Source organism: Tursiops truncatus, chromosome 7 (genome assembly GCF_011762595.2).
Source record: "Tursiops truncatus isolate mTurTru1 chromosome 7, mTurTru1.mat.Y, whole genome shotgun sequence".
Classification (NCBI taxonomy): domain Eukaryota; kingdom Metazoa; phylum Chordata; class Mammalia; order Artiodactyla; family Delphinidae; genus Tursiops; species Tursiops truncatus.
Window position 1 is genome coordinate 18855614 of NC_047040.1, and position 26049 is coordinate 18881662.

The following is a 26049-nucleotide window of genomic DNA, read 5'->3' on the forward strand; positions in this document are numbered from 1 at the left end:
CCATTCCCACGTAGTCGTCACTTGGTTGGTCACCGGTGGGCATGGCCCCTGCTAGGTGCTCCCTCACTCCCTACCACGAAGCCTCTTTGGGCCTGCCTGCTCCTGGGGCATAGGGACATTCTAGCTCCTGGCCCTGTACCCCTCTGGACTTTAGGAAGCTCTGTGGGGCTATCCCAAGCCCATCTGCTGAGACAGACAGCAAGTGGTCTGGTCTACCCTGTGTTTTACTGTTTTCCCAGCCTCTACACAGGAAACATGGGGCCCAGGGCTCTTCTACCCTTATCATCGCCAAACCTTTCTAGGGTATTTGTCATACTCCCCTCTCACTTCAGACACAGCTCCCTTGTCAGGGCCCGTTTCTCAGGGCCCCCCCAAATGTCTACAGTCTCTTTGCTTCCCCAATACCCAGCAGCCTGTGGAATTTTTACGCAGTAGGGAAAGAGGGGGCCTTTTTCTCTAGCCCATCATATAGTCTTCCAAATCCATTGTACGTGTCTTGAGTTCTTGCTACCTACCCTGTTGAGTCAGGCTTTTGAAATTCCAAAGCCAAGACTGGGCTTCTGCTGTGTCACCCCCTCCCCCGTGATAATGACACTGCAGAGCTGCTGTCCAAGGGAGAGAGGGTAGGTTAATATTTCTAAAATATGATCTACCCCGTTTACCTCACAGACCAACAGAGTGGGGCCATCTGTGCTTGATGAGTCAGGCAGTAAGTGAAGGCATTTTCTCATAGACACTCAACTTCTGTTTCCAGTTGTGCCGTAACCAATAGGTCAGTGCTGGCTCTGCTCTGGCCCTACCTGGGAAGGTCCTGGGTTCAAGTGGGAGGATGGGATGGGGTGCCCTCAGGGCTGTCTCAAGTGATAGTGTCCTTGGGGAGCCTGGGGCGGGCCGTCTCCACTGGCTCTAAGCAAAGTGTAGCAGGGTGTCTTCGAGGCGCTGTCCCAGGTGGCTCTTTGTGTGAACAGTAGTTCAGCTGTCACAGCACAGGCTGTGGGTGGAAAGGGCAGCCTGAGGAAAGCACTCTTTCCCCTTCTGCTCCCGTTGAAAACAGGTAAGTTTCCACCCTCCTGGACACCCCCCCATCCAGAGGACCCAGCAGTTTGCCCCCTCAGGCCCTTCTGTGAGGGACTGTACTACCCTTCTGCCTCAGAAGCCCTGCTCTGACCACAGCCCAGCCCTCAGCTCTTGCCCAGCCCTCCCGCCATGGCTGCTGGAAGAGAGGCCAAGAGTTGCCTTGGGAACTGCAACCACTCCCACCCAAGCGCAGAATGAAAGAGTGAAACCCTGCCCTGCTGTCCTGTCTGCTCATGCGCTAGAACCTGTTCTGATCAAGTTCTCCCGGCATCGTTTGTCCAACTCCTCCCCTGGCCTCCGAGGCCCCCCGGAGGTTCTGTGGCCTTCGGGCTAGATTCCCATAGCCTCCTTAGCATCACCTGTCTCTCCCCTCCCTACCCTCTCAGTAGTTCTCAACCCTGGATGTGCAACAGGATCACCTGGGAAGCTTTATAAAATGCAAATTCCAGGGCCTCCATTCCTGGAAATACTAGTTTCCTGACTTGGGCATGGAACCTGGGCAACTGTATTTATTTTCTGTAGAAACTAGAGATTTACGATGACTAACACTTGGAGCATGACAGCATGCTGAGAAATAAGGATGCCTCCTTCTCAGGATTAGTAAAATCATTTGTCACATTATTGGGTCTATCTATAATTTGTTATGACTAAGATCTACAAGAAGCACTGGCTAAGAGTAATGGCACAACATAAAAGATATATGATTTGTTAGTATTCTCACTACTCTTCTTTCAAACATCCTTAAATGCGGAAGAATTCAGTACAATGTCATGTACAGTCCATTCCATGAAGACAGTTGAGCAAGTTTTTATTGGACATGCATATTAAAAGTGGAGTCATACAACCATCAGAATGGGACAAAATATTTGCAAACGAAGCAACTGACAAAGGATTGATCTCCAAAATATACAAGCAGCTCATGCAGCTTAATACCAAAACAACAAACAACCCAATCCAAAAATGGGCAGAAGACCTAAATAGACATTTCTCCAAAAGAAGATATACAGATTGTCAACAAACACATGAAATGATGCTCAACATCACTAATCATTAGAGAAATGCAAATCAAAACCACAATGAGGTATCACCTCACACCAGTCAGAATGGCCATCATCAAAAAATCTACAAACAACAAATGCTGGAGAGGGTGTGGAGAAAAGGGAACCCTCTTGCACTGTTGGTGGGAATGTAAATTGATACAGCCACTATGGAGAACAGTATGGAGGTTCCTCAAAAAACTAAAAATAGAACTACCATATGACCCAGCAATCCCACTAGGGGGCATATACCCTGAGAAAACCATAATTCAAAAAGAGTCATGTACCACAATGTTCATTGCAGCTCTATTTACAATAGCCAGGACATGGAAGCAACCTAAGTGTCTATCGACAGATGAATGGATAGAGAAGATGTGGCACGTATATACAATGGAACATTAGCCATAAAAAGAAATGAAATTGGGGCTTCCCCGGTGGCACAGTGGTTGAGAGTCCGCCTGCCGATGCAGGGGACACGGGTTCTTGCCCCGGTCCGGGAAGATCCCACATGCCGCGGAGCGGCTAGGCCCGTGAGCCATGGCCACTGAGCCTGCGCGTCCGGAGCCTGTGCTCCGCAACAGGAGAGGCCACAACAGTGAGAGGCCCGCGTACCGCAAAAAAAAAAAAAAAAAAAAAAAAGAATTGAAATTGAGTTATTTGTAGTGAGGTGGTTGGATGTAGAGTCTGTCATACAGAGTGAAGTAAGTCAGAAAGAGAAAAACAAATACCGTATGCTAGCACATATATATGGAATCTTAAAAAAAAAAAAAAGGTTCTGATGAACCTAGGGGCAGGACAGGAATAAAGACGCAGATGTAGAGAATGGACTTGAGGACACGGGGAGGGGAAAGGGTAAGACGGGATGAAGTGAGAGAGTTGCACTGACATATATACCCTACCAAATGTAAAATAGATAGCTGGTGGGAAGCAGTCGCATAGCATAGGGAGATCAGCTCGGTGCTTTGTGACCACCTAGAGGGGTGGGATAGGGAGGGTGGGAGGGACACGCAAGAGGGAGAGGATATGAGGTTATATGTATACGTATAGGGGATTCACTTTGTTATACAGCAGAAACTAACACACCATTGTAAAGCAATTATACTCCAATAAAGGTGTAAAAAAAAACAAAAAAAGAAAAACCAAACAATGAAAAACATAAATAAAACTAGTGATTAACTTTGGGGAAAAAAAGTGGAGTCATAAATAATGACCTGAAAATAAACCGATATTACCAAGCCAAAATACATTCAGGGCTAAAACTTCTATAAAACACGAGTATGTGGATAGCCAGAAAACACTGGATTCTCTCTTTTTATTCCCAGGAGCGCTGCATAGTGTTTAAGAAGGCAAGCTGTTTTCTCAAAGTCGTACCCAGAAACATGGATCCTAATTTGGCCAACAAATTCAAATTAGCTGGAATGAGGAGTAACAAGATGTGCACATTCTTTTCAGGCAAAGATGTAGCTGCTGTGCTGAATTAATGTCTACTCTTCAGTGATTATCCTAAATCCTATTCTTCTTTCCTTATACAGTCAGGTGGGTTATTAGGGAGCCTCACTGTGACATCCCTGCACTGTGACTTTCGGGGGCAGTCCAGAGTTCCTGAGCCCCCAGACCCCGGAAATGCACCCCATCACTGGCCACTGATGGCCTTTGGGCCAACCCTCACACCAGGGCTGATGCTTTCACTCTCCAGAGAGAAGGTTGCAAGGGAAAGAGCCCACGTATTACATCACATCCATCCTGCAGCTATCTGTGTGTGTGTTTTCTAAACCTTGGATTTTTTTAAAAAATTTAAAGCATAGTTCATTTACAATATTGTATCCTATAGCTATTATATGTATTTGAATGAATCATTGCCAAAGAAAGTAATTTTTTCCATTTACATTAAATGTCTTATCCAGGCAATGTGATGGAAAATAAACAGACAGAGGCCATTTTCAACTCCCAATATAAGCAGAGGAACTTCATGTACACTTATGGCATATTCGTTTTTCTGTAGGTATATTTCAATAAATATCTTAAAGATTTTTTTAAAGAACCTCAGGTATAAAGAGAAAACCTCTTTGACCATGCTGTATTTTGTTTTTGTCTGTTTTTTTAAAAAAATTAATTTATTTTATTTTTGGCTGTGTTGACTCTTCGTTGCTACGCGCGGGCTTTCTCTAGTTGCTGCGAGCGGGAGCTACTCTTCGTTGCCGTGCGCGGGCTTCTCATTGCGGTGGCTTCCGTTGAGGAGCACGGGCTCTAGGCACACAGGCTCTAGGCGCGCGGGCTTCAGTAGTTGTGGCTCGCGGGCTCTAGAGCACAGGCTCAATGGTTGCAGCGCACGGGCTTAGTTGCTCCGCGGCATGTGGGATCCTCCCGAGCCAGGGCTCAAACCTGTGTCCCCTGCATTGGCAGGTGGATTCTCATCCAATGCGCCACCAGGGAAGTCCCTTTTCTCTGTTTTGAGTAGGAGTCTTTGACTCTTTTCTTCCCAGTGCTGTGTCTGTGGGCTTTCCAGTAGCAACCTCTGGGCAAGGTTTCAGCTGCATTAATAGCTCTTCAGCTTTTATATCTTTTAGAACACAACTTGTCGCTTGTCACTTTTGGTGGGGAGCCTCTGAGGTTGTGGCTACACCTCATCAAAATGTAAGGGGATATAGTCTGCTCTTTGATTAATCCTCACAAGGACATCATTACTTCACCAGTCCTCTGAGCTCTTGTTTCGGTTCTGCATTGCTGATTTCTGATTAGAGACTGGATTTTAGGCCCTGCAGATGCACAGCAGGGCACTGCTGCTTCACAATTTCCTGTGGCGCCTCTGGAGGTATGGCTTCCATTGGCAGCTATCTCTACAATAATCTTACCACACTGATCTTCATAGATTTTTTAAATTGAGATCTAACTCACATACCATAAAGTTCACTCTTCCAGTGTGTATAATTCAGTGGTATTTAGTATATTCACAAAGTTGTGCAACCATCACCACTAATTCCAGAACACACTTGTCATCCCAAAGAAACTCCGTATCCATTGAAAATCACTCCCCATTCTCCCGGCAACCACTAACTTACTTTCTGTCTCTATGGATTTGCTTATTCCAGACATTTCATGTCAGTGGAATCATACAAGATGTGGTCTTTTGTGTCTGGTTTCCTTCATTCATATAATGTTTTCAAGGTTCATCAATGATGTAGCATGACTCAGTACTTCATTCGTTTCTTATGGCTCAGTAATATTCTAGCCTATGGATATACGAGATCTTCACAGATTTTGATGTGAGATTAGCCTATAAATTCATAAACTGAGCTGCAGACATGGACACTGACACTCTTGGACAGCTCTACAAAACCTCAATCCCAAGCCACATCACACAGACTTCCCGCCACCCAGCGTGCCAGCACTGAGGCGTTCACATGGCTTGGGCAGCTGACCCCTGGTGGTCTGAGGAGCAGCACACTGGGAAAGGCAGCAGTCTGCCCTGGTTGACTTTGTGACAGAGATCCTAGCACCCTTGGCGACCAGCCCCCGTCCTCTATATTTATAAAGAGTTCTTACAGTGAACCCCTGCACAGGTGGGTTCGAGAGCCGTGGCCTTACAATCAGGCATCCTGCCCAATTCTCTCCAGGTTTCTCTTCTCAATATGGAAAGCTCTGTATCTTCCCCCCTCTCCTTCCCTTCCCTTCCTCCTATTCCAGTCGCATTCAACAAACATGTATGCATTCCCTTTATTAACTCTGTGCTAGACACAGAGTTCGACATTGGGATTATGCCCTCCATGGGGCTCCCAGCTGGCTGGGGAGACAGTCGGGCCTACGACACGGTGACCGGGCTGAGCGCTCGGTTCTAGGGGGTGGACGGGGGAGAGCACAAGAGGAAGTGCTCAGGCTCACCCTGAGAGGTCAGGGAAGGCTTTGCAGAGGCGGCGACATTTGAGCTGAGTCTAGAGGAAGAGCAAGTTCTGTGAGACGACAGGCCAGTTGGTGAAGAGGGTGTTCCAAGGACAGCAGACATTAAGTACAAAGTATTGAGGCCGGAAAGAGCATAATGTGCTCAGGGAAATACAAGGAATTTGGGCTCAGCTGTGGAAGGGTGGAGGGGGGCTAGGGGAGTGTGGAGGCCAGGGTGCCAGAACACCGAGTCTTCTAAGCCACTTAGGACTTTGCCTCAGGACTGAGGGGAGCCATGGAAGGATTTTAATCAGGGCAATGACGTGAGTTTTTTAATAGGCTCAAACTCAAATCCCCACAGACAGAAGAAATTCTGCTTTAGTTTTCTATGACTCAGCAGAAATTTCCCACTAGGGCTGGGCCTCCTTGAGGCTGGGATTTGTTGACTTTTCAGGCTTGTGTTGTGGTACACGGGATCTCGATGCCAACCCACTTTCTTTCTTGTTGGCTTCCTGTACTGAAGAGGCTGGAAAGTTAGAAACTACAATCCCCAGACCCTCTTGAAGTTCCAGGTGGGATTTAGGCTCCACCTCTCAGTTGTACGTGAGAGATTTGGAAGGTGGTCGTGAGACAGAGACCACCCTCTGCTGCTCCTCTTCTTCCTGTTGTCAGGGGTAGTTGGGAGGAGGGGGCATCTTTTCTTTTTTTCTTTAGTCAGCATAGACCTGGGAGACATGGAGTAGCTCTGGGGCCAACAGTTGTAGTGACAGCTTCCCGACTCTCATTCTCCTGAGTGTGACCAACACGGGGCTTTCCAGACTGATCAGCCCCCCAGTGGTGTCCCTAGAGTCATTCCTGTAGGCCTGGCCTAGAATTCTTCCGACCATTTTTATAGCATGTCACTGCCTGTATCTAAGCACTTTCTATTCAAAAGAGGGTGTCCTCTCGGTGCCTGGGGAATGGCTCTGCAGCTTCTACTTGGGCAGGGCCTCAGCCAATGCCAGGCGAAGCTAAGGCTTCTCTGTGAGGTCTGGGAAAGCATACGGCGTTCTCAGCTTCCACGAAGGGAGGCGGTTCTGCCTCCCACCAGGTTTGCTAAGTGGGGAGAGGGTGTTCCCCAAACACAGAAAGAGGTTCAGATGCTGGGTTGTCAAAAAGAATCACAAAGGTCTCCAATTATGAATAAAAGCCCCTTTATTCTATATTTTCCCCAAGGTTAGCGACATGCCACGGAGGCGGCTTTTTATCTGAGAGGGAGACGCTCAAAATGATGAAAGTGGCAAAAGCTCAGGGTTCTACAGGAACTACACTGAGTTTCTCCAACCTCTGGCACCTGGCAGCCCCTTCCTCTCCTTCTTCATGTGCCAGGGAGGGTGGGAAGGAGGCTCAGCTCTGTCTCTGCAGGAAACGCAGGCCCACCTTCTTATTGGGAACGAGCACGATTCGAGCCACACTTGTCACCTCCCCCGTCTCAGGGGCCAGGGCCACCTCGTACTGCTGGATCAGCTGGGAAGTAAAAGGCGCACGGGCGATTAGAGTCTGTGGCCTCCATCCACCGCCCTCCTCCGCACGCTCTCACCCCGTGCCTCCCGCCTCCTTCAGCACCCGTGGCCCGCACGGCCCTCCTGTCTCTCCCCATTCACCCTTGTCAGCAGCAGCTGCATCTCCAGCTCTGCAACCCTGCGGCCCAGGCAAGCCCGAACTCCGTAACCAAAGGGCACAGAGCCAAATGGGTGCTGGGCCCTGAGGGCATCAGGCTGGTTCTTCCTCAGCCAACGTTGGGGCTGGAAGCTGTCCGGCTCAGGGAAGATGCGAGGGTCCCGGGACACCACGTAGTGGCAGAACACAAACTGGGTCTGCAGACAAAGAATGGGTGGCACATCAGCAGAGGGCTGCAGGGGCCCCCTGGGAACCTGGCTCTCCAGCCCTACTCACGTTCTTGGGGAAGAGGAAGCCACCAACTTCAATTTCCTTGTCCACGATGACCCGGGAGTTCACGGGGACCACAGGATAGAGACTGCAGGTAAAAGAACGTGCAGATCTGCCTCTGGATCCAAGGAGGGGCAGAGTGCCCACCCCCTCGGCCACACCCCTCTGGTCCCCCGGGACCCTCTTCCCATCTCATCCCTGGCCCTGGCCGCAGCCTACCAGCCCCCACTCCCAGTCCTGTCTCTGAGTCCTCGTCCACACACAGACCCTTGCTCCCGGGGACAGCATCCTACCGCAGCGTCTCCTTAAGCACAGCTTTGAGCAGGGGCATGTGGGCAAAGTCCTTGTACTGGGGCACCTGCCCGGCGGGCACCATGCCCACCACTTCTTCATGCAGGGCTGCCTGGATCTCTGGGTTCTTTGAAAGATGGTACAGGGCCCACGTCAGCGTGTTGGACGTCTGGGAGGTAGAGTAAGAGATGAAGTGAGGAAAGATCTCTAAGAAAGAGGCCAGTTAAGGTGGTGGGAGGGTGTGTGAGTGCATGCGTGCAAAATGTGGGAGAAAAATTAATTTGCCACGAGTGTGGCAGGATTAGACTCAGGGATTCATGGGGCTCTCCCTCCACGCTCCACGTGACTTCACAGTGGGCTAAGGACCAATATGATGGAGAACTGCACTGTAACAGCAGAGAAGACTGTGACAGAGAAATCCAATGTGACGAAAGGACAGGAAAGAGGTCCCACTAAGAAGGTGCTGTGGGCAAGCTCTTCAACTCTGTGCTTAGCTGACAGCACGAGGGAGTGGGTTAGATGTGACGTGAAACTTCCCACCTGTCTGACAGAGGCTCCAGGGCGTGAGGGAATCCCTCTTACACAAGGACCACTCCCTGCCCGCCTCCACCAGGCTGAATGACCACCCTGTTTTCCTTCCAGCTCTACATCCACGTTACAGAGAGAGAAGCGGGTATCTGATGAAGGTCAAGCTCAGGTGGGGTAGAGTACGGAATTGGCTCAGGATGGGAGCTGGGAGGCCCTGGTCTCCTCTCCTGCCCCTCTCACGCACCGTGTCTACTCCAGCCATGAGCAGCTCGGGCAGGCTGCCCTCAGCGTCTCGAGGACTGAGCTGTCCACTGGTCAGCAGGAAGTGCAGGTAACCAGATATGTGGGCCTTCTCTGGGCCCCCTGTCTGAAGTTGGGCCTCTATCTCCTCTAATTTCTGATCAATCAGCTTCTTCCCTGTGGGAACAACGGAGAACAGGGGAGGATGAGGTCAAAAGTCATGCTCTCCCAAGGACCAAGAGAGAAGATCCCGGGAGAGGGTCCTGAGGGGGCTGTTACCTCACAGGCCCTGGGACCCACGCCCCAACTTCTTTCCCTGGACTCCTCACCAAAAGAGAAGATGGTGTTCCAGCCATCCAGATACCGCCTCCAGAAGGGCAGCAGGGAACGAGTCCACTTGGGGAGGAAGGTGGCGTACAGCGAGTTCTGGAACATGAGCCCGACAGATCTGACGAAGGTCTCGGTGTCCTGGGGGATGGAGCGCTCCAGGCAGCCAATACGTTTCTCAAACAGGATGTAGCAAACAGCTGGCGGTGCACAGGGGCCGTCACAGGAGGCAGGGCCATGGCACACAGAGTCCAGGGGGCTTCGAGGAGGACAGCACAACCTACCCGACTCACGCCCACCCAGCCCCTCTCCCCACAGGGGTACCTTCCAAGGCAAAGAAGTAGAAATTGTGAGCGATGTCGGGCACATGGTCCCCCGAGGCGCTCTCTGCCCGCTGCTGGTTCAGTCGAGTCATGAAGTCCTCAATCACCTCATTCAGAGCATCTGTGTAGAGCGCAGCCTCAGCTGGCTTCAGCAACCGCTGGTTCAGAGCCTGGCGGAGCCGGTACCACTGATGTCCTTGCCTGTAGAGAATGGAGGAGAGACACCAATGTAAGTATCTGGTGGGGATTGGATTAGATGGTATCTTCCCACCCTGAGACCCCTATGGACTTGAGGAAAATCTCAGACTCCTAGACCTAGAATTAAAGAATCACAAACTTTCAAATAACAGAATCTTTGAATCACAAAACTTCAGAATCTCACTAACAGCATAAAGGAAGTAGTTAAGGTGGGCATCTGGAATGAGTCTGTCTAGGGTCAAATCACAGGTCAGATGATGACTGGCTGAGTGACCTTAGGCAGGTGACTTAAATCCTCTGTGCCTCGGTTTTCCCTTCTGTAAAATGGCAATAATAAGAGTGCCTATCTTAGCAGGATAATTAACATGCTTAGATCAGTGCCTGGCAAATGGTGAATGCTTAATGAATGTTTACTGTGATTATCTTCGGATGATACAACTCCAGAATCTTCTGTATGTGAAATGAGCTATGGCGCTACGGTGGTTCCAGTCCCTCTGTGTGGAGGATGAGGAATAAAGGAGGAGCAAATGAGGGTTCTTGGGGTGCTCAGATTCTGGACCTTTGTGCTCTGCTTAGCTCCGTAGGCCAAGGGGACAGAGTGAGCTACCAGGCTGATCTCCAGGCTCTCTTCCATAGCCATCCAGTAGGTGGTTGGGCCTCACCCCAGTTAGGCAGGGATGTTCATGTGGGTGGAAACATGCTTCCCATACAGGAGCTTAATATTCAGGGGCTGCTGCCACCTTCAGCTGTCCCCCAAACCTGTTACCTTTCCTAAGCAAGCTGGGTATGGGTCAATTTTTTAAAAGCCAGTTGCAGAGTAATAAGTATAATATGGTACAATTTTAAGAGGAAGAGAGGAAATCCTACATGTACACATGCATATTTGCATGTTTCAACACAAAGGAGGGAAGAAGAATACACACCAAATTACTGATGAGAATTACTTAGGAGGATGGGATGGAATTTTTCCAATAAGTATTACTTTTGAATTTTAAAAACCAATAAGGTATTTTAAAAAGGAAAACATTTAAAAAGTCTGAAAGCAAAATTCAGGTTTTTTATTTTGAAGTATAAGTCAACTGCACTTCAATAAATTTTTAAAATATATTTTTATTTAAATGAACCTCAAAAAACAAGCTAAATAAATAAATAAATGAACCTCAAACCCCAGGAATTTTCTTTATTATGTTGGGGAAAACCTGCAAAAAGATAAACTAGGGACTTCCCTGGTGGCGCACTGGTTAAGAATCCACCTGCCAATGCAGGGGACACGGGTTAGATCCCTGGTCTGGGAAGATCCCACATGCCGTGGAGCAACTAAGCCCGAGTGCCACAACTACTGAGCCTGCGAGCCTAGAGCCCGTGCTCCACAAGAGAAGCCACCACAATGAGAAGCCTGCGCACTGCAACAAAGAGTAGCCCCCGCTCGCTGCAACTAGAGAAAGCCCGTGCGCGGCAACAAAGACCCAACGCAGCCAAAAATAAATAAAATAAAATAAATTTATATAAAAAAAAGATAAACTAAAAGTGTTGTTGGAAAGGAAATAAAAACCAGAATAGACCTATTTATTGGAACTTCAGGTTTTAGGTGCTTCTCCAAGAGTAAAACTCTTCCAACAGTAGGATCTGCAGGACTTAAATCTGAAACTTTCTGTGGTTGTTAAAATATTTCTTGGGGAAACGACGGTCACTCAAAAAATGAGATTTAAAAAACATATATGTTAAAACAAAAAAGGTTATCACAGGTTAGCAAAATAGCTTTTAAAGACATATATGGTATAACATATTTAGGAAACTGGCTTTAGAGTAAACAGTTATAAATAGATCACAAAGGGGTATATATCATGTTTAGCTCCAGTTCTAAACCTGAGCAATCAAGTCCAATGATGGCCTGACCTGTGAAAACCTGTGAGACCCAAATGTTTATTATTATTATTATTGAGGTATAATTGACATATAACATTATATTGGTTTCAGGTGTACAATATAATGATTTGATATCTGTATACATTGCGAGATGATCACCACAATAAGACTAGTTACCATCCGTCACCATAAAAAATTAACTTCCAGGATTTACTCCCCTGGCAAGATTTGGGTCTCAAATATTGTAGAGCATACCTGAGACACAAATCTTGCCCTCAGGGTCAGACATCAGGTTAAAGAGCTCTTGAAGAACATTCTCTATTCTCTTCCCAGAACCTTGAAAAAAGGGCCCAGAAATTAAGCTCTGAAACCACCCACCTGTGAAGGAACCAGGAATAAAGAAAGAAAGACATGCAATGACAGAATGAATGTATAAGCATCAAAGACAGATAAAATGAACCTTCCAACCAGTCCATTTCCTTTCCAAACATGTCATGGCAGTAGGTCCTTGCATTCCAGAATCAGAGAGATCTATTCCACTACTCACTAGTTGTGTCACTTCTGGCAAGTGGTGCAAAAACCCTTCTAGGCCTCAGTTTCTTCATCTATAAAATGGGGATAATAATACTATCTACTTCATGAGTTTGTGGTGAAGATAAGATGAAATAATAAATGTAAAGAGACTAGCCTGATGCCTGGCATGTTATAAACACATACTTAGTTATCATCAGTGTTGCTGCTACTACTTCCACCACCAGGATCAACTTTAATCCCTTAAAAAATGACTTTAAAAAACATGGATATCAAGCAACTAGGGAAAATCAAAAGCCACTCATTGTTCTTGGAGCTCTTTTAACATACTATAGTAAAAAGAAGCCTGTAATCTATCCAATTACAAGCCGTGGCACTGAGAATCACCAATGATTCTCAATTATTTACCTTAATTGATATATGCATATATAATAACACTCAGCCCATCTTTCAATTTGTCACTGCCAAAATAATCTTAACTTTTCTAGGTATAACTTTAAGGCTAAAACCTACATCTGTCTCTGTGAGTGGAGAGCATCCATGAAAGTTATAACCAACAACAAGCATATAATACATAACTTGGAAAATATTTTTAATTAAATTGAGCCCTCCCAACTAGTATGGTGATGATGTTTTTTCAACTACAAGTAAATATGTCCCATTATGATTTGAGTTGGTATGTTTTCAACCATAATATAGGATAATGGAGCTTGAAAGTTCTTAGAGATATCTTGGAGATACTCTAATCCAAGCTTCCCATTTTACACACGAGAAACATAAGCCCAAGGAAGGGGAAATTATTCATTTGTTCATAGTCATACGATACATTAGTGGAAAAGCCAATGAATGGTCCATGGGCTTCAGCCCAACCCAACCACCACTTTCTAGACGAGTTTCAGGCTCAGAGGACACAGGGAGATCCTACCCTGCCCATAATCCACTGGCTGCCCAGTGCCACTGTCCTTGGGCTTGGCCCCCTGGGGGCCTGTTCCGGTCCCTCAGGCCCCAGCTCACATGGTGAAGGGCCCATAGGTCAGGCCCTGCTGGTCCCGGTGCTCCTTCCATAGTTCCATGTCGTTCCGTACTGGGTACTTGCCCTCTTGGCGCATCACTTGCTCCAGGAGTGGGGCACTGGCCAGGTTCACGTGGATCTGAGGCCCTAAGCGGTTTATCCATATTGGACCATACTTGGCCTTGTTCAGCACCTGTGGAGTTCAACCAAAGCTGAATAAGCATGGCCTAGCTAGGCAGGCACTTCCTGGAGAGGAAGCAGGATAAGGGAGTGTCTTATGGCCACACCAGAGCAAGTGAGCTGGGCAAAAGCACATTGTGTAGGAGGTAGGTGCTGGGATGGCCTGTAGTCTCGAAAGGAGAACACTGGAAAAAAAAAAAAGGTTACACAGAAGTTAGAATATTGAGAGTAATGAGTATCTGGTGGAACTGGCAGAACTGAGGTCTTGGAGGAACGAAATTTTGGAAAAATGGGATACCTGGGAAACTGGGGTATGTTGAGGTATAGATGTTTGGGGTCCAGGGTTTTAGGGAAACTGAGCCCTTTAATGAGGTATAGTAGAATGTCTACGACTCCTTCATAGAAGCATTTAAATCTCCTGCAGCTTGCTGTCAAGGAGACGAAGATAAATATCTCGTGTAACCAACAAGAAAAAAGAAACACAATTAGAAACTCCAGGAGAAACAGAAGCTGAATGAGAAAGTCAAGATGTAAATATGAAGTAAACTATGTGGTATGAATTTTTTTAATAAAAAATTTTATTAGCTATGTTAAGGAATGCAATTCTCAAATATTTTATCTTAGAATTTCTATAGCACATGACAGTTGAGACCCATAGCATCTATGAAATTGACATTGCAATGATGTTTTTATAGTTGTTGAAAATAAGGGAGAAAATAATGTATTTTGGGTTTTGGTGGGGGTAAAACTTAAAAAGAATCCAGAAATACTAAGATTAAATTTACTGGCTAAGTTATACTTACAAACTGAAAGAAAATGAAGCATAGTGGTCTCCCAAGTACTTCATCTTTTTTTTTTTTTTGCGGTACGCGGGCCTCTCACTGTTGTGGCCTCTCCCGTTGCAGAGCACAGGCTCCGGACGCGCAGGCTCAGCGGCCATGGCTCATGGGCCCAGCCGTTCCGCGGCATGTGGGATCCTCTCGGACCGGGGCACGACCCCGTGTCCCCTGCATCGGCAGGCGGACTCTCAACCACTGCACCACCAGGGAAGCCCAAGTACTTAATCTTTTTACTGAATAAGTGTTAAGAGGATTAGATCTGTTTCAGTATCGAAATTAGGCCAAAAGGCTTCTATAAAAGAAACATTAAAATTATGGAGAAGAGATCTATTATTCAAATTATAGAACTCATAGTCCATAAAAACAACAATTTTACTGGGTCTTACTGTCAGCATTAAATACAGGGTTCTCCCAGGACCAGTGCAACCTGATTGCCCTTCACATATTACCCAATTGCCCAGAATCCACCCTGAACTAATGGCTGATTCTGCCTGTTCCCAGGAAGACAGCCTTGACAAACCCCCAACGTCCATTTAGCCTTGTTTCCCACTTCTACCTCCCAGTAATACCTGCCAGTGTGGTACAATTTTGAATGGTTAATTGTCTGAAAACGACTGTGATACCTGGAGGAAAATAAGCATATTCAGACATTGCCAGTGGGAGTCTAACATGACACAACCCTACATGGAGGACAATTTGTTAATAGTTATTAATAATTACAAAACATTTATAAGCAAAGTGTGGGTCATCTTCATAATGGAATACTATATCACCTTAAAAGAGGATGAAGCAGCTCCTTGTGTGCTAAAATGGAAAGATAGATTGTAATATGGAAAGATAGCTAGATAGCCAAGATAGACTGTTGAATGGAAAAACGTGGGGAGCTAAATAAGAATACATAGCATTTGCATTTGCTTTCGTAGAGAAACACTGGACTGATACATCAGAAATGAATTAAAGTGGTTACCTATGGGAGAGTGGGGAGGACAGCAGTGAGAGTGAGACTGTGTGACGTTTTATTGGTATATTGTTTTGAATTTTGAACTATGAGAATGTATTCAAACTTTTTAATCTAAAGGGGGAAAGAAGTGTTTTCTGAAGCAATAAGTCACCTGCCATTGATCAAGTAATTCCAGAAAGCAGGAAAGACTTGCTGAACCTCTGAATTCATGTATGTATATACTCCTTAGATTTGTAAGTGGCCCCTCGCTGCACTCATTTTGTTTATTTTTCTTAAGGGTTCCATTAGAAAAGAATACTTACATGTCTATTTTTCTCTACTAAATTCCTTAGGAGAATTAACCTAAAAGTAAGCTTAAGTTGTGTTTCTAGTTTGGTTTAAGATATTAATATAATAATAATAATATTTCTGCGGAGCTTAGCATAAACTAGACACTGTTCCAAGCACTTCGCTTATACTAGCTCATTCAGCCCTCACTACAGCTGCATGAGGTAGGTGTAACATTACCACAGTTTTGCAGATGAGGAAACTGAGGCCCAAAGAGGTTGGTTGCCCGAGGTCACTTTGCCAGTAAGTGGCAGAGTCAGAGTTCAAACTCAGACCACCTGGCTGGAGGCCATGCTCACAACTGCTTACTCCACTGATCCCCGAGAAAGCTGACTATGCCTTACTAACTGAAAACAAACTTAGGCTCTTTAAAAATATGTACTGCTTAAGGGACTTCCCTGGCGGTCCAGTGCATTTGCGCTCCCAATGCAGGGGGCCCGGGTTTGATCCCTAAGTCAGGGAACTAGATCCCGCATTCATGCTGCAACTAAGAGTTCTCATGCCACAACTAAGAAGTCTGCATGCCACAACTAAGAAGTCCGCATGCCGCAACTAAGACCCGATGCAGCCAAAATAAATAAATAATAAACAAATAAATATTTTTTAAAAATGTGCTGCTTAAACCCAGCACAACTCTGCTGTAACCCAGGGTTTCTCATGGCACTGCTGACATCTGGGGCTAGATGATTCTTTGCTGTGGCAGACTGTCCTGTGTATTGTAGAATGTTTAGCAGCACCCCTAGACTGTACCCCAGCAGCAACCCCACAGCATGCTGTGACAACCAAAACCGTCTCTAGACATTGCCAAAATGTCCTGGGGGGTGGGGGCAAAATCACCCCAGCTTGAGAACTTCTGTAATAACCCCAACCTCTTAAAATGTCTCTTAATTCTTTAATCTTAGAAGACTCCTTTTAAGAAATAATATCTCACTTTGAAGAAATATTTATCTGAAGTTTGGTTTCTTTTCCTTCTGTTAAGCTCATGTAAAATTACATGCAATGTTTTTATAATGATGCAAACAATGGTTATCTCTGAGTCATGGTTTATAGATAGTTTACTTGCTTCTTTACACTGTGATTTGTTTTTCAAGTTTTCTACCTTGATCTTGGAATTGGGGCAAAAAACCATGTTTTAAAGAACTAGATCAATAACCTTTCCTTGGGCACCAGCTTCTTGCCTGGAACCCAAAGCCTCTGGCACCACTTCCTGGCTGTCAGTTTGGAAGTTTCTGGGACATTTCCCCCCATGCCTAGGCCATGCTTTCTTCCCTCTTCCTTCATACTCCTCAGTTTACTTGGTGGAACTTAACAAGGATCTATTTATGTAAGAACTTATTTTAGAAAGACACCAGAGCACTTGCTGAGAAATGTGTTCTATGTCTGTGAGCCTACCACTAGGCTGTAATCTGAACCAGTTAGAGAGCCCCAAGGTTTTCAGATAGGTGCTAAGTGCCCCTTTGCAGAACAGAGTTTCCTAGGGATCATCTTCCAAGATGAATGGGAGGGCTAGCCTCTGCCAGGTGAGATTCCAAAGACGGACAGTGTTAAATTCATCCAACATGCATTTATTGAGCTCATATGCTATTCCTCCTATACTGATCTCGGGGCTGGGGATACTGCTGTGACCTACTCTTAGACAGTTTATTTACATCCTAGGGCATAAGCCACACAGCTGAGAACTTGATTACATATGCTTATAAACTACCCCCTAATTATTTTGTACATATCTTGTCTCTTCAACTAGATTGAAAATCTTTAAGGGCAGGAACCTTGTCGTACTTCTTTATACTTCCCATACTGCTTAACACACTGCTAAACACATTAGAGACACTCAATAAATATTTAGCAATTGCCAGTGAATCAAGTGGAAGAAAAACAAGTTGCAGATAACACAAAGATTATGAGACAGAGACAGAAAAGAAGCAGGGAAGAGGATACATAGGAAACTGGTAACAGTGGCTCCACTGGGGTAGGCATTAATTTTAAAAGGCTGAAGGAAAATCTCAAAAGGAAATTAAGAGAATAGTTCTAATATACAATTACAATAGCATCTTTGATGGCCTGAATGTTGCATCTCCCCCAAATTCATGTATTGAAGCCCTAACCTTCAGTGTGGCTGTATTTAGAGAGGAAGCATCTAAGAAAGTAATTAAGGTTAAATAAGAGTGGGGCCCTGGGGAGATTGGTTCAAGATGGTGGAGTAGAAGGATGAGTGTTCACTCCCTCTTGAGAGAGCACCAGTATCACAACTAACTGCTGAACAATCATCGACAGGAAGACACTGGAACTCACCAAAAAAGATACCCCACATCCAAAGACAAAGGAGAAGCCACAATGAGATGGTAGGAGGGGTGCAATCACAATAAAATCAAATCCCATAACTGCTGGGTGGGTGACTCCCAAACTGGAGAACACTTATACCACAGAAGTCCACCCGCTGGAGTGAAGGTTCTGAGCCCCACATCAGGCTTCTCAACCTGGGGGTCCGGCAATGGGAGGAGGAATTCCTAGAGAATCAGACTTTGAAGGCTAGCGGGATTTGATTGCAGGACTTCAACAGGACTGGGGGAAACAGAGACTCCACTCTTGGAGGGCACACACAAAGCAGTGTGTGCATCGGGACCCATGGGAAGGAGCAGTGACCCCATAGGAAACTGAACCATACCTACCTGCTAGGTTTGGAGGGTCTCCTGCAGAGGTGGGGGGTGGGGGTGGGTGGCTGTGGCTCACCCTGAGGACAAGGACACTGGCAGCAGAAGTTCTGGAAAGGACTCCTTGGAGTGGGCCCTCCCGGAGTCCACCATTCTACCCACCAAAGAGCCTGTAGGCTCCAGTGCTGGGTCACCTCAGGCCAAACAACCAACAGGGAAGGAACACAGTCCCACCCATCAGCACACAAGCAGATTAAAGTTTTACTGAGCTCTGCCCACCAGAGCAACACCCAGCTCTACCCAACACCAGCCCCTCCCATCAGGAAACTTGCACAAGCCTCTTAGATAGCCTCATCCACCAGAGGGCAGACAGCAGAAGCAAGAAGAACTACAATCCTGCAGCCTGTGGTGTTGGGAGCCAAGAAGTTTTCGCCATTAGAAGATGGCCGACACCCTGCTTCTCTTCCTGATTTATGAGATAGAAGTTCGCGCCTAAAATGAAAGCCCGCGCACGCAGCACCAATGATGATTAGCCAAGTACTTCCCTCATTCTGAATCCCGCCCCCCTTTCTCTGCAGTGTATAAATACAGCTACCGCAGCAATAAAAGTTTGAGGCTTGATCAGGATTCTGTCTTGCCTCCATTCTTTCGCGTCTCCTGCCCTTCCCCCTTTTTTCAACCCCCACAGGTTCCTCCTCAGACTCACAAGGATTTGTCCTGCTGGTCGGGACTCCCGGGGACGCCCGGGGCCGTACACAATTGGCGCCCAACGTGGGGCTCGAGGAACGGATCCTGACGGAGGTAGCACGCTTACGAACGCCTGGCCAGGCACCCACTGAGCCGCCGCGAGACTTACTCGAAAGTGCAGCTTGATTAGGTCCCCGGAGGACTGGCCGCCCTTCGGCAGTCGTGACCTGAGGATAAGGTAAGCGGAGCTATAAATATGGGACAGGAATTGAGTTCCCATGAACTCTTTCTTCAGGGGATCGAGGATTCCCTCAAGATGCGGAAGATTAAGGCTAGAAAAAAAGATTTGCGTGAATTTTTTATGTTCTTGTCTGATGTTTGCCCATGGTTCCCACAGGAAGGGACAATAGATAAAAAATGCTGGAATCGTGTAGGAAATTGTTTAAATGATTATTATCAAACCTTTGGGCCTTCTAAAGTGCCTGTGACTGCATTTTCGTATTGGAATTTAATTAGGGAGATTCTCATGGGTCATTTTTTTTGACCCCGATGTCCAAAAGGTTGTAGAGACCGGGGAAACAATTCTTAAAGCAGCCTCTCGTCTCCATTCAGCTTGTCCATCCGTTACCATTGATATGGGTTCAAATGAAGAGTTCCCCAAAATTCCAGAAACCGGTCATCATTATCCCACAGATGATAAAGTTATCCCAAAGATTTATCCTTCCCTTACTGCTATTAAGGGTGATCCCAATGATGACCAGCTTTCCCCCCAAGATCAGGAAACTCTCGATGAGCAGGCTGCTCGTTATCATCGCAATGATGATCCCTGGGGATTCCCCCTTTTGAAGCCTCCACCATCTTATAATACTCCTCATCAGATGCCTGCCTTTAGCGCCCCTGCTCCCATTGCCCCCCTGATTGATCCCCTTCGACAGGCTAAGATGGCCTTAACCCAGGAAATTTCCTCTTTGAGAGATGTTTTACAACAAAAACGGGAACGCTTGGATCTCCTAAAGGAGCTTAAGGCCCTTGAGGTGGAGCTTACTTCTTTTAATGTCTCGAACGGTCCCAATAAACCCCCGCTTCGACAAAAACCAGGATCCATTAAGTTAGCCTTCCCTGTTACTCGCAGTCAAAATGTACCCACTCAAGGTGAAATTCAAGCTGAAGATAGTGAGGAAGGGGAAGAGGAAGAGGGAGAAGAATCTCCTGAACCTGATGAGGGACCAGATATTCATAATTCTTCTGGGGGCGGCCCTTTTGAACATAAATATCGCAGCCTCAATTTAAAACATATAAAAGATTTAAAATCTGCTGTCAATAATTATGGGCCCACAGCCCCTTATACATTGGCAATCTTGGAGGGATTAAGCGATCGCTGGCTGACCCCAAATGATTGGCTTACCCTGGCTCGGGCCACCCTTTCTGGGGGAGATTTTGTTTTATGGCGCACTGAATTTGCAGAAAATTGTAGAGAAACTGCCCAAAGAAATGCTGAAAACAGAACTTCCCGATCATGGACCCGAGATAAATTACTTGGCCGTCCCCCCTATGAATCCAATGAGTCTCAGGCTGCTTTTCCCCCTGGTTTGTTGGCTCAAATACAAAATGCTGGCCTTAAGGCCTGGCGCCGTCTTCCGCCTAAGGGTTCGCCCACAACTTCCTTGGCAAAAATTCGCCAGGGACCAGAAGAGCCTTATTGTGAGTTTATTAGCCGCCTCACGGACGCCGCCGAGCGTGTAGTGGGTGATAGTGAAACTGATAATGCCTTTGTTAAACATTTAGCTTATGAAAATGCCAATCCGGCCTGCCAAGCTGCCCTTCGGGCTCATCGTGGTGGTAGCCTGGCTGATTACATTAAGTTGTGCTCCGGAATTGGTCCCTCCCATTCTGTTGGTCTTGCGATTGGAGCTGCTCTAAAAGATTTTATTAAAGATACATCCGTCCTAGATAAACAACAAAAAACTTGCTATAATTGCAAACAACCTGGACATTTTGCCCAGGATTGTTCATTACATAGACAAGGACAGTCATTAAAGGCTAACCCACAACAACCCCAATATCAATCCCGGGCTCCTCCCACCACCGTTTGCCCTCGTTGTAAAAGAGGCAAACATTGGTCTTCAGAATGTTTTTCAAAAACGGATATAAATGGCCAATTGCTCCCCAAAAAACAGGGAAACTTTTCACGGGGCCAGCCCCTGGCCCCTTCCTTGGAACCAAACCAAGGGGCAATTCGATTTGTTCCTCAAAAATCTGGACAAGTTCCCTGCACCCAGATGTTGGCTCCCTCTGTCAAGCCACACCCGGAAGCGCAGGATTGGACCTCTGTGCCTCCACCGACTCAATATTAGTCCCAGAACAAGGAGTACAACCAATTCCCAGAGAAGTTTATGGCCCCCTGCCCCCAAATACTTTTGGTTTAATTTTAGGAAGAGGTAGCTCCGCTTTGGCTGGCCTCCAAATTATACCTGGTGTTATTGATAATGATTATTCAGGTCAAATTACCCTTTTGGCATCTGCTTTACAAGGCCCTATATCAATCCCTAAAGGTCAAAGGATAGCACAGTTAGTATTGTTGCCCCTAAATTCTTTAAATAAGAGCCATACTAATTGTCCTAGAGCAGATGCTGCTTTTGGCTCCTCAGATGTATATTGGGTCCAACAAATTACTCCTGAAAGGCCACTCCTAACCCTGTGGTTAGATGGAAAGAAATTTGAGGGTTTAGTCGATACAGGAGCCGATGCAACAGTTATTTCGGAAAAATTTTGGCCCTCCTCTTGGCCTTGTACAGTGTCTATAACTCATTTACAAGGCATAGGACATTCTACCAATCCTAAACGGAGTTCTAAAGTTCTTACATGGATAGATACTGAAGGTAATACTGGACAGGTACAACCTTATATTTTGCCACATATCCCGTTGAATCTTTGGGGACGTGACATCCTGTCACAATTAAAGTTAATCATGGCCAGCCCCAATGAGGTGGTGACCCAACAAATGCTAAACCAAGGGTTTCTACCAGGCTTAGGCTTAGGAAAAAATAATCCGGGTATTACACGACCTATTTCCCTGGCATCTAACATAAATCGCCAGGGCCTAGGCAGTTCGCCTTTTTCTTAGCGGCCATTGACCTTCCTGTGCCCCATGCGGACAAAATACGATGGAAAACTAATGATCCCGTTTGGGTGGACCAATGGCCTCTAACAGAAGAAAAACTTACAGCTGCCACAAAGTTAGTGCAGGAACAATTGGCCGCTGGACATTTAGAAGCCACTACTTCGCCATGGAATACCCCTATATTTGTGATAAAAAAGAGATCTGGCTCATGGCGACTTCTCCAAGATCTTAGGGAAATTAATAAAACAATGTTTACTATGGGAGCTTTACAGCCTGGCTTGCCTTCTCCTATTGCCATTCCAGCTGGCTATTTTAAAATCATTATTGATCTTAAAGATTGCTTTTTTACTATCCCTCTCCATCCTCAGGATAGAGAGCGTTTTGCATTTAGTCTCCCAGTAATTAATTTTAAAGGCCCAATGCCACGTTTTCAATGGAAGGTCCTCCCGCAGGGTATGGCCAATAGCCCCACCTTATGTCAAAAATTTGTTGCACAAGCTGTAGACCCTCTTAGGGCTCGTTGGCCTGGTATCTATATCATTCATTATATGGATGATATTCTTTTGGCTGGAAAATCAACTGATGAACTCCTTAAGTGTTATCAAGATTTAAAAGATAATCTTGCTTCCTCTGGCCTTCAAATTGCTTCAAATAAGGTACAATTAAAAGATCCATACTATTATCTTGGTTTCGAATTAAACAAAAAAATAATTACCACTCAAAAGATACACATACAAGTATCACATTTGCAAACCCTCAATGATTTTCAAAAATTTTTGGGAGATATTAATTGGCTACGACCGTATCTTAAACTTACTACGGGAGAGTTAAAACCCTTATTCGAAATTTTACAAGGGCCATCAGATCCCTTGTCACCCCGTAGGCTGACTAAGGAGGCTAAAAATTCTCTTCAATTAGTAGAAAAGGCCATTAGATGTCAACAGATTACCTTTTTAGATTATGGTCGTCCCTTTAGTTTGATTATTTGTGCCACTGCACATACACCCACTGGAGTCCTATGGCAAGATCATCCCCTCTTGTGGATACATTTGTCCGTATCTCCTAATAAAGTGCTTAAGACCTACCCTTCCTTAGTAGCACAGGTTCTTACTTTGGGCAGAGAAAAAAGCCATCAATTTTTTGGCAGAGATCCTGATCATTTGATTCTCCCCTATACCAAAGAAGAGCTTAGTTGGTTATTACAAACTGATGATAAATGGCTTGTTTCCTTATCCTCCTTTCAGGGTAATATTGATAATCATTATCCACCTGATAAGCTCCTTCAGTTTGCTAGAAAACATCTGTTTATATTTCCCAAAATCACTTCTGCTGTTCCTCTGGGAGATGCTGCCCTAGTATTCACTGATGGATCATCATCCGGTGTTGCTGTATTTGTTATAAATAATCAGCCCTATAGGGTACAGTCCCCCTTTTTATCAGCACAACTTGTTGAGCTTTTTGCCATTCTTCAGGTTTTTGAGATGTTACAGAATATCCCCTTTAATTTATATACGGACAGCTCATATATAGCTTTGTCCGTCCCCCTTTTAGAAACTGTTCCATATATTAAACCCTCTTCCAATGCTGTTCCCCTTTTTCAACAACTTCAAAGTCTTATACTTCGAAGACAAGCGCCTTTTTTTATTGATCATCTTAGGGCTCATACAGATCTTCCTGGACCCCTCTCTCAGGGCAATGATTTAGCTGATAAAAATGCCCGCCTGATGTGCACCGTAACCTCTGATTCTGTTTCTCAAGCTACTCAATTTCATCAGCTACATCATGTTAATGCACATACTCTTCGCTTAATGTTTAAGCTTACTCGAGAACAATCAAGACAAATTGTAAAAAATTGTCCAGGGTGCGTTACATTTTTACCTCTTCCACATCTTGGGGTAAACCCAAGAGGTCTATTACCTAATGAAATCTGGCAGATGGATGTTACCCATCTTGCTAAATTTGGAAAATTAAAATTTATTCATGTGTCCATTGATACCTTTAGCGGCTTTATATATGCCTCCCTTCAGGGAGGAGAAGCCACAAAAAACATTATTTCACATGTGCTCCAATGTTTTACAGTTTTAGGCAAGCCTCAAATAATTAAAACAGATAATGGGCCTGGGTATACCTCCCAGGCTTTCCAAGATTTTTACACCCGGCTTCAAATAAAACATCTTACGGGAATTCCATATAACCCCCAGGGTCAAGGCATAGTAGAAAGAGCCCATCAAACCCTTAAAAATACCATTTCCAAGCTTAAAAATAATGATTTAACTGCTACAAAAAATTCCCCAAAAAATATTCTTAGTCATGCCCTGTTTGTAATTAATTTTTTACAATTAGATAATAATGGTAGATCTGCCGCCGATCGCCTTTGGCATCAAGAAACTAAAAATCAATATGCACAAGTTATGTGGAAAGACCCTTTGACCTTTAAATGGCATGGACCCGATCCACTCCTCATCTGGGGGAGGGGATCCGCATGTGTATATAATACCAAAGAAGGTGGAGCACGCTGGTTGCCTGAGCGCCTTATTAAACCTATAAGTTCTATAAAGTAATAAATTTTATCCAGGGCCCTTTTCCCTGAGATTGTATTTCTTTTTCTTTTTCAGAAAAAGATGGAGACCCTCCTAATATTGAAAGAGCGGCAGAGACGACATGAGCTATCCGTTGTGACCCTGATCCTGTCATCTTTGCTGGTTGTTGGACAGGCTGAAAGCACTCCCCACTTGCCTCAAAATTTAACCTGATACATTACCATCGCCTCGCCATTACAGAAGCAGAACCAAAGGATGATTCTGGCTGCCCCTCCACTGGAGCGGCATGAAACAGAGACATGCCTACCCCCCTCTTTGATGGAGGGTATGGGTACCGAGTTGAGTGTGGCAGCAAAGCATGCACAAGGGAAAACGTGTATATATGTATATACAAGGTAATCTCTGTTATTCCCTGTGAGTATACCTGAATTATGATAGAGGTTGGTATCTAAACATTGTTTTTGGCTTTTAGTAGCTAAGATTATCTTTGGCTCTGCCTCTCCTCCCCAAAAGATACCAAGAGCCGATGAGTGTGGACACACATACCTTGTCCACGGGAGGATTCAGGTCACTACTCCCTCACTCGGTTAATGCCCACCTCCTTAAAAGAAATAAAAAGGGAGGAAATGTTGGGAGCCAAGAAGTTTTCGCCATTAGAAGATGGCCGACACCCTGCTTCTCTTCCTGATTTATGAGATAGAAGTTCGCGCCTAAAATGAAAGCCCGCGCACGCAGCACCAATGATGATTAGCCAAGTACTTCCCTCATTCTGAATCCCGCCCCCCTTTCTCTGCAGTGTATAAATACAGCTACCGCAGCAATAAAAGTTTGAGGCTTGATCAGGATTCTGTCTTGCCTCCATTCTTTCGCGTCTCCTGCCCTTCCCCCTTTTTTCAACCCCCACAGGTTCCTCCTCGGACTCACAAGGATTTGTCCTGCTGGTCGGGACTCCCGGGGACGCCCGGGGCCGTACACAATCCTGTAGGCTCCAGTGCTGGGTCACCTCAGGCCAAACAACCAACAGGGAAGGAACACAGTCCCACCCATCAGCACACAAGCAGATTAAAGTTTTACTGAGCTCTGCCCACCAGAGCAACACCCAGCTCTACCCAACACCAGCCCCTCCCATCAGGAAACTTGCACAAGCCTCTTAGATAGCCTCATCCACCAGAGGGCAGACAGCAGAAGCAAGAAGAACTACAATCCTGCAGCCTGTGGAACAAAAAGCACATTCACAGAGAGACAGACAAGATGAAAAGGCAGAGGGCTATGTACCAGATGAAGGAACAAAATAAAACCCCAGAAAAACAGCTAAATGAAGTGGAGATAGGCAACCTTCCAGAAAAAGAATTCAGAATAATAATAGTGAAGATGATACAGGACCTCGGAAAAAGAATGGAGGCAAAGATCAAGAAGATGCAAGAAATGTTTAACAAAGACCTACAAGAATTAAAGAACAAACAAACAGAGATGAACAATACAATAACTGAAATGAAAACTACACTAGA

At 45.6% G+C, this 26049-nt stretch overlaps 1 protein-coding gene across 4 annotated transcripts in view; it reads right to left on the reverse strand.

The window, feature by feature from the left end:
• Positions 1-7166: 7166 nt before the first annotated feature.
• The window catches only part of CYP27A1 (cytochrome P450 family 27 subfamily A member 1), a 50691-nt gene continuing 31808 nt past the window's right edge, over positions 7167-26049 (reverse strand). For 2 of the 4 annotated variants that reach the window (XM_073807251.1, XM_019938922.2), the window contains exons 2-9: positions 13238-13428; positions 9630-9829; positions 9308-9505; positions 8983-9155; positions 8213-8379; positions 7926-8007; positions 7634-7846; positions 7167-7496 (exon numbers count right to left, since the gene is read on the reverse strand). In XM_073807251.1, the coding sequence (XP_073663352.1) occupies positions 7377-7496; positions 7634-7846; positions 7926-8007; positions 8213-8379; positions 8983-9155; positions 9308-9505; positions 9630-9829; positions 13238-13428 (1344 nt within the window). In that variant the 3' untranslated portion in view covers positions 7167-7376. Of the gene's footprint in view, positions 7497-7633; positions 7847-7925; positions 8008-8212; positions 8380-8982; positions 9156-9307; positions 9506-9629; positions 9830-13237; positions 13429-18899; positions 19343-26049 lie in introns of those variants that run through there. The other 2 variants (XM_073807252.1, XM_019938923.3) reach the window with 2 other exon arrangements.